The following is an 8,979-nucleotide window of genomic DNA, read 5'->3' as shown; positions in this document are numbered from 1 at the left end:
CGGGCCGTCCCCAGGCCGGCTCCTGTGGAAGGGGAGGGAGGTGGTCGAGCCCTGCGCTCTCCTCCAAAGCCTCGGCCCCAGAGGTGCTTTATTTCCTATTCTTAGAGCAGGGGAGCTTCCTTATTCTACCACGTAACTTGCTTTCTCGCTTGACACCTGCATTTCCTGGGAAATGCGTGCACGGACACACCTCCTTCCACTTCCCCCTTAGATTTTAGGCGGTTTATTAGTTACTAAAAATTGTGCTCAAATCAGAGATTTGTAGATAGTGTTGCGTGACTCAAGCCGTTCTGGTCATTGTCAGTGTTAAACTCACTCAAAGACAGGCTGCAGAGCCTGTCTTCGGAGTGGTAGAAATGCTGAGATACTTCGTCCGTGCTCTTTGCGGCTGGCCTGATAACCCCCGCCCAAGCTGGCCACCATGTTGTGGAGTGCAGTTAAACTGGCTCCTAGTCATTTTCCTCCTCTCGAGAGATCAGGAGCTTAGGAAAACTTTTTCACATGGAATAACCAATGCTACCTATGGGGCTGGCTCACTCTGTGTGATTACCCCTGGTACAACAGGGAAAATATATTGGGCAGTTGCACTTGTGTTTTCTTAATAGGTTTTATTTTCAGGTTTAGGTTTTACTGTGACATACGGGTTGCTGGAGAACATGTGTTTTTGTGGAGAAAAAAATAAAATCCCATTGCTTTTTATTTTGTTGGGTTTGTTTTGTTTTGTTTTCTGGTATTCTTTGTAATCTTGGGACTGTTTGGACTATTTGGACTATTCTACAATAATGAATCCAGAGCAACCCTCAAAAGCATTTAGTGAATCTGCCTGTTGACCAGCAAACTGTTGCAGCACTGCGGAGCTAGGCCTTTACCAGTCATAATACTGGTTTGGTGGTAGGGGCAAACATTAAGCAACAGTCTGTAGCCTTTGCATGGTTTTGAATCTATGTCTGTGTTTTCTGGCTAAGACAGGGCAGAATTACAACCCTCCATGCCACCAGCCTTGGTGGTGGTAGCTGATCTACTTGTAACATTTTATTTGCTACTGCTCAGTGTTGGTCAGGTAGAATAAAGCTTTAGTGATAATGACAAATTTCTTTATTTTCTAGTTGTTTTAAATCATTTTAGTGTTCAGGAGTGACCAAGAGACATAGACAAGATGCTACTCAGAGCTTTATCGGTGAGGGGCTTTCTCAGACATTTAAAAAAGTACCTGTTTTCATTTTAAGGTTCTGGCCCCACTGGTGTGTGAGTCATACATCCCACTCAGCTGCTTGCACTGGGCCAAGCAGAGACTCATACTGTTCCAAGGACAGTGTCCTCAGATGGGCAATTACTCATGCTATTAGAAGCCAAATAAGTTTGGTGAATTTACAGAAATGCCCTTTTGCATTATGGTCTTGCTGCTTAGTGAGTTCCCTCCAAGGTTCTTGATGGCTTTCAGAATGGTGGCAAAGTAAATGGGTACTTGGAAGTATGATCAAGAGGTTTATTTGAAAAGTCCTTCTAACCTAGCATCCGAAAATTATTAGTTTTGTTATTTTTTTGTATTTTTGTGTGTTTGATGTATTACTCATATACTATTGTAGAAATACTTGTTGTAAAAGTAGTTTCACAACAAACTCTTTAGGTGCGTGAAAGTGTAGGCTTAATTGCTCTAAGCCTCAGTGTGAAACTTGCTATGTTGGGGGGAGGGGGGCGGGTGGGGAATAGAGGAAAAGTAGAGAAGTAAAATGGTGAGGACAACTTTCACACCCTCTTACAAACAAAGGCAGTGTAAGTAGGGTATGAATGTGCCTTATTGTGCTGTTTCTTCTCTCAGCTTCTGTTTGTCTTACATAGTTTGGCAGGAATTCAGCACATTTGAGTATAAATGCACAAGTGCTTCATGAGCTCAAAGAATAGAGAAGAAAATGTGCTCCAATCATGAGACTATCCACAGAATTACTCTTAGTTGAGAAATCCTTGCCAACACTGTACTATAAAATACTCAAGTCCATGTATACTTTTGTAATGATACCAGTACACTGACAATTTGGGGATGACTTGTGATTTACAAATAATGACCTAGAAGATTGCACAAATACTAATTTTGAGTTTTCCTTTCAGGGAACTAATTGAAATTTTGGCAATTTCAAGAAACCAGAAGCTTCCACAACCAGGAGAGGAGAGCCAGGTAAGCTAACTTTCTAAACTGTATTTCTTTGTGTAAGCACAATGCTTCTGTTTCACCACCACCCCCCTCTTTCTCCCTCTGTCCTTGTCTGTGTTGAGCATAGCTAATGGTGATGATGAGGTTTTGGCCCCACTACAAAGGCGTTATTGGTCCTCACGTTGTTTGCTTGTTTGTTTGTTCATTTTGATGTATGCTTCATAGGCTGCTTCTGCAAACAGAGGAAGAAATTTTGTTTCATTTTCATGCAAACAAATACTCTGTGAATGTCAGTGGCTCTTCTTTACAGCATGATTGAGGGTGTATTGTTACTCTAGCTAAATTAAAAGTTCTACAAAACTCTTGTTCAATAGATCCTGGAACTGCTGATTCAGAGAGATGGAGAGTTTCAAGAGCTAATGAAGTTGGCAGTTGATCAGGGGAAAATCCATCATGAAATGCAGCTTTTAGAAAAGGTAGTAGAAAAGAGGGATAATGATATTCAGCAGCTGCAGAAACAACTAAAAGAAGCAGAGCACATACTGGTAAGTTCATAATGATGTGTTTGCTTTTGAGCATCTACTCGTGAAAAGGTAGCTCTGGAGGAAGTGGTGTGTTTGAGAAGATTTAAATATTTAAAACTTCATAAAAGCTTAGTGGTTTGGCTTTTTTTTTTTTCAGTAGTCAAATACTCTTTAGTTATCATGGTATTCAGTTTTGTTTTATAATGCTAATTTTCTTCCAAACCTACTTTATTTCTGTATATTTTGAAAATGTTCGCTGAACAGTTTCTCTTAAAATGCAATTAAATGCATGGGTTTATTCATGAAGCTGACTTTGTGTAGTTTGAAAATTAAAGATGCTTTGAAGGTTTGTTTTTTGGTTGCTTTTTTTTTTTTTTACAACTAGGCAACAGCTGTTTATCAAGCAAAGGAAAAGCTGAAATCAATTGAAAAAGCAAGAAAAGGTGGGTATCCATAACTGTACGTATTACGTAAATGCAGTTGTAAAGAAAGTTGCTCGTGAGCTTGAGTTAGTGTTATTTTTTTTTTTTAATCTGCTATTACATATTTCAGGTGCTTTTATGTGTAAACAAATTTCCATTTCGTTATGAGCCCATAAACAGAATAAAGGCAGGAATTAATATTTTTTTTGTGGCAAACATGTCTTTAATACTGAACTTGAATTCAAGTGTCTAAAAACTCTTCTTGGACTGATAATAGTATGTCTGGTTAACTAAGTGTTGCACCAAATTGCCTCAGCATGTCTGCTGAGGAAAGGGAGAGAATGTTTTGTGTATGCGTGCACTGTATTTGTAAGGCTGGCTAGCTGGTGATCCTGGCTTGTACCTGTAACAATTTCTGACACGGCACTTACCAAGTGAAACAGACTTCTTTGGGGTTTTTTTTGGGAGGCATTTTCTTAGTGTTTGGGTTGGTTGGTAGTTTTGTTTTTTTAAGTGTCTTTTATCATTTTATTACACCTCTTTCATCTAAAAAAATCAAAGAGTTTCATTATGTTACTGTAATACATGCACATATTTAGAAGGGCTGCTACATGTACGCTGCTACATGTACAGTTATTAAACAAAAAAAAATTTACTACAGAAAATTCCATAATAAAGCAGGTGCTAAAGGTTTCTTACAAATTGTGCTTGTCAAGTACTCTGCTTAAGAGATTGGTTTGTGTTTTTCACAACGTTAAAGATCTGTTGCCATTGAAAAGTGTGCTAAACTTGTGGCGGTAAAATCAGTTCACTGTAAAGGTTGGTCTTGCACAGCCTAAGAATCCTCTAAGTAGTCACTGCATTTGAAGCACGCTCTTAATGTTTGGCAAAATTACATAGAATCATCCCCAATCTTTTAGCTATTAATGCCCAATATTCTGAAATAATTGAATGATGCAGCCTCTTGAGAATATAGTGACTTTTCCATTCTTCCAGGTGCCATTTCCTCTGAAGAAATAATTAAATATGCCCATAGGATCAGTGCTAGCAATGCTGTGTGTGCTCCTCTGACGTGGGTACCAGGTAACCATCATGTTTATGGCAGCAGATTTTTTTTATAATGAAATGTGGTCAGTACCTTGTCTTACAATGCTTTTATACAGTGATAAAACTGGGGTTTATTAGAATAACATTGTTTTCAGTTCTTCTAGCTTATATTTTCAATAAAAAATGGATATCCAAAGTTCTGTAGACTTTATTATGTACATTTTCAAAAGGCTGTGAAGCTTCACATTCCATTAACTGACTGCCCTCCTCTGCTCTTTGTTTGCTTTTTTCCCTGGAATGTTGGCCCCAGTTGTAAGTTAGAACGAAGTATGTTGAAGGCTTTTCCATGTGCTTAGTTGTGTTCCCTCCTGCCCCTTATAATATTCTTTTCAGAGGATGTTAGTAATCAGTAGAGTCAGAAGCAAGTCTTTCATCATTTTCAATTTTGAGAACTATCCTCCTTGTCCAAAATGAGAATGTGAGGTGTTTTTTTTTTTCCAATTCCTGCCATTGCTGTTTAACTGTGAAGTAGCAGGGAGAGCAAAGATATCTTCTAAACATGTTTGGTTTTTTTTTTTGTTGTGGCTTTTTAATGTGCTTCTCTGCCAAGTTGAGTGAACAATGAAAGTCTAAGTGAAAGGCACAGACTTGGATTTTAACAAAACAGATGTGATGCTCATTGCTGATCCAAGCAATCAGAGTATGTTTTTTTTGGTCAAGAAACTAGGCACTGAAGAAAAGGTTAATGTCTGCAAGATGATTGCTAAATATTTAAAAACATTCCTTTGTTTTTGTTTTTTTTTGAAGGGGACCCACGTAGGCCATATCCTACAGACCTGGAAATGAGGAGTGGTCTCTTGGGTCAGATGAACAACCCATCCACCAATGGAGTTAATGGACACTTACCAGGGGACGCGCTTGCCGCGGGCAGACTGCCAGGTAAGAGAAACTGTTTTGTTTACTTTTCTTTATTCTTTGTACACTCATAGTAAAGGCAAATCAGAGTAAAAGTAAAGAAAATTATGGCCAGTGTTGTTCTCTAGCAGCGATGATCTAGTAAATAAAGGTAACAATTAGAAATTGGATATTTTATTTTACTTCATGGTAAGTCATACTGCAGACACTACAACTAAGTCAGTGTAAGCAAAAATCACTTAATTGCCCTTCAATCACTTATTTTAAATTGCTGTAAATATCACATCATATTAGAAAGCAGCATTTTCGAAGCTATCTTTTCTTAGTAGAAAGATGATGACAAAATATGGGATTGTGAAGCTGTATTTGGAAGAAAAGTTTATTGTCATCCCCCACTTCCCTTTAAGTCTACGCTGTATATAGCAAGACTGTTTGTTTAGAAGTTCTGGATTGAAGAGACATTGCAAAGGACAGCTGGTGAGGTAGTACCTTGAGTTCCTTAATTGAGCTTTAGTCCCTTAATTGCTTAGTGAAATGGGCACTTCCATTGACTGTAGTGAGATTCATTCTTGCAGTGGTTCTGTACCTGTGCAGCGTTAGTCTACCATGGTTAGACTAAACTGTGGACAATTCTTAGTTTGGTTTCTAGGGGATCTTTAACAGTTCTTACCTGATTGTAAAGCCACTTTCAGGTGGTCTGGAAAGCTTGTTTTCAAAAATTACACTGAATATATTAAAAACCTCTGTATCATGTCTCCATTGGAGAGATAGTAAACTTGGATTTAGTGTTTCTCATCATCTGTCTAATCCTATTATCACCTGCTAGGAAGTGCCTTGAAGTTCTGCACCGTCTTGCTTTCTAAACCTCTGGCCTTGGATAAAATGGGTCAGTGAGCTAATAGGAGTGGGACACTGACATCTGTCTGTAGCAATCCACCAGGGAAATGCTGAGGATGGGCCCGTGTACCTTTTCTGTTCTTTCAAAATATGGTCAGAGTCAATGTTAAGGTTGTATCTTCCTCATGGAGTTTGAGCATTTATTTGCTTAAGTTTTGGCAGAGCTCATTCTGGCTGGTGCCTCTGTCTTAGAGGCTACAGACTTGCTCCTTTTACTTTTGAGTCCTGTCTCTGTAAGAAGTGAAAGCCCAATCTTCAGGACTTCTCCTGGAGAAGCTGGAAAACGTGGGATTTAAACTTCTCAAGTAAAGTTGTTAATTGAATCTGGATCTCCTATGTCAGGGGAAATCCTCTTAATGACTAGACTGTCAGGTAAAAGGGAAACATCAAAACTTCATTTGAAAGAAAGAGGCTGCCCTTACATTTTCTGTAGGGATCCTGAGTCTGTCGGTGTGTGGAAACGTGTCCTGAGAATGCTCATATGGGATTTAGCCCGTTCGGTGACTTTTGCAGCGAGATACCTGATTACTGAGTCCTTAGTGAGCCTGTAAGCCAGCTACTGGGCTGCTTGGTAGCCTCAAAACTTGGAGGCTGCTTAGCACACACATTCAGCCTGGTTTAATAATGGGGTGGTTCCAGCATTGAAGTACGGCCACAGGGCACTGGCTTATGTTCTCAGCTGGTTCAAATAAAGTTGGTTAACTTCACCACAGCTGGAACAAGACCACCTGGTACTGTTGTTGGCCTTCCTAAAGCTGGCTCAGAACTGGCACAAAGGCAGCATTCTGCCCTCACATCTGCTGGTAGGTCATATCTGTACAGCCAGGTAAGGCATCTAGTATTAGGGGACTGTGGCTGTAGTTCATATGTGGAGAACTTAAAAGATCAGAAGCTACTACGTGTGTGGAGACTGTGTGCTTCTAAGTTAAGACAGTACCTGAGTGAGCATACGTTTCCCATAAAGAGGTATTCTTAGAGACTCCCTGCTTAGACAGTGCACTCTTTTTCTGTACTCGAAGTGTCATGTGCATGGGCTTTTGTTCACTTCTGACTCTACCTATTGGTAATTCTTTCTGTAAGTGGGAGATAGCTCATTTCTTCTACAGGATAGTCTTAGCTGTGGTGCCTGGTAGTAAGTGGAGAAGAACTGAAGCACAGCAGTAGGAGCATAAATTAAAAGGAAGGGAGCAGAAATGGCATATAGGTGTGTACTGCAGCTTTGAAATGGGAACTATTTGGGGTGCAAGGAAGGGAGAGACTAGGAAGTGTGGGAGGAGGGTAGGCTGCTTGGGAGTACAGTGTGGGATGGCTTTGGAAGTTTAAAAGAGAAGAAACAGCCAGAGGGGAGAGAAGTCAGAGGCAGCTGAAGCTGGCCTAGCTGGAGCACAGTGGGGCACTCCCACCTCTCAAATATCTCTGTGGCCCTGGTTTTGTAGTAAGACAGTCATCTCCTTTGCTCTTGGTGCACCATATTTGCTGTTGGAAAAATAATACCCAAGGTATTTTCAGTGAAATTTGGATAAGACCTTTTACTTTGAATTTCTATAGTCTACCTCAAGGTTTTAGGGTTTTTTTAATCTAATGTTTTCATCTCTTTTTGCATACTGACAGAGGGTGACCATTTTCATTACTGCCAGTGGTTGGAATGTTAAGTCAGTTCAAACTGTGCTTTGAAGGTGAAAAGCTCTGTATGCGTATATACTGTTTTGAAGAGGAGTGATGAGAGAGATCAAGAGCCATCTACATAAATGGGCCTCTCAGGCAGTGTAGGCTTTTACAGTGATGGAGCGTTTCAGCTGTCCAAAATTCAGGAAGGATTTTAAGATTAATTTTAAACTGGAGTTCTGGCTGAGCGGTCCTGTTGAGTTTGTTGATATACAAAGCTGATTGTTTCATAATGCCCCTTTTTTCTAGATGTGCTGGCTCCTCAGTATCCTTGGCAGTCAAGTGATATGTCAATGAACATGCTACCTCCTAATCATAGTAATGACTTCATGTTGGAGCCTCCAGGACACAATAAAGAGAACGAAGATGATGTAGAAGTTATGTCAACAGACTCCTCAAGCAGCAGTAGTGACTCAGACTAGGTACAAGAGGGACAGTATCCCTAGTAGACCTTTCCTGTGGTGAAGGTAGGTTGGGTGCTGTTCATCACAAGCCAAAATACCCTTTTGTTACACTGGTGGCCCTATGTAGGGAGAAGATAACAGCTGGCTCAGAAATAGGGTGACTAATTTATAAACCATGGACTTTAGAGTATTTTTTTTGCATTAGATGTTCAATGACTGGGAGCTTTCTGCTGGAGGAGAGATGTCACATTTCCAGCGATTATGCAAATCTGTGAATGTGTATGTTTGTAAGAGACATGGTGTATATTTACTACATTAGATGATGAAAGTTCCTGGGAAAAAAGGTGTAAGGGGAATCCCCTTCTATGTTTGTTAGTAACTTTACTCTTTTGATGATAGCCTTTTCTACGGCACAGAAATGAGACATGACATTTGTAATTTTAATATCTTTTTTTGTCACTGCCTAAATCCATGTTTTTGAGCAGCTGATAACAAAAACATGGGAATAAGGTGTAAAGAAGTTTGTAATTATTGGAATATATAATAAACGATTTGTCATAAATAAACTGGGCTTTGATGTTAACTTTACATTTCTTTTTGCAAACTTAAATGAGTTAATTGTGTAAATTCAGTACTCAGCACATTTTATTCCAGTATGCGGTTGAATTCTGAGTTTCAGAAGCTTGTACTCCATTTTCCCCTTTGCAAAATGCCAAGTCGGTATTAGAAGCAGCTGAGGAGTCAGGAACTGAGAGCCTGTCCTTTTCAGCTGAGCTTTGCCAGATACATGTAACCTGGCAGACCCTGAGCCAGCCATGTAGAGTGCCTATCCATTTGCAAGGCTTCTGGTTAAGCATCCTGGGCCTGGAGATGACATACTTTGGGGCACACTGCAGGTTCAGCTCCTTCCAATTCAAAGTGCTCATAGATTCTTTATTCTTGTCTATAATGTTTTC

The 8,979-nt window shown here is 39.8% G+C and overlaps 1 protein-coding gene across 1 annotated transcript; it reads left to right on the top strand.

Moving 5' to 3' along the window:
- Window positions 1-2,106: 2,106 nt before the first annotated feature.
- Window positions 2,107-8,472, top strand: MED4 (mediator complex subunit 4; the record flags this gene model as incomplete). The annotated part of the gene is made up of 6 exons (XM_010013763.1): window positions 2,107-2,173; window positions 2,524-2,694; window positions 3,059-3,116; window positions 4,092-4,178; window positions 4,950-5,081; window positions 7,869-8,472. Coding segments are annotated over 6 exons (688 nt in total), but the record flags the coding sequence as incomplete, so codon positions are not given.
- Window positions 8,473-8,979: the final 507 nt, after the last annotated feature.

This window comes from Nestor notabilis, unplaced genomic scaffold (assembly GCF_000696875.1).
Source record: "Nestor notabilis isolate BGI_N333 unplaced genomic scaffold, ASM69687v1 scaffold9454, whole genome shotgun sequence".
Lineage (NCBI taxonomy): Eukaryota > Metazoa > Chordata > Aves > Psittaciformes > Psittacidae > Nestor > Nestor notabilis.
This window is presented reverse-complemented; position numbering and strand designations above follow the sequence as displayed.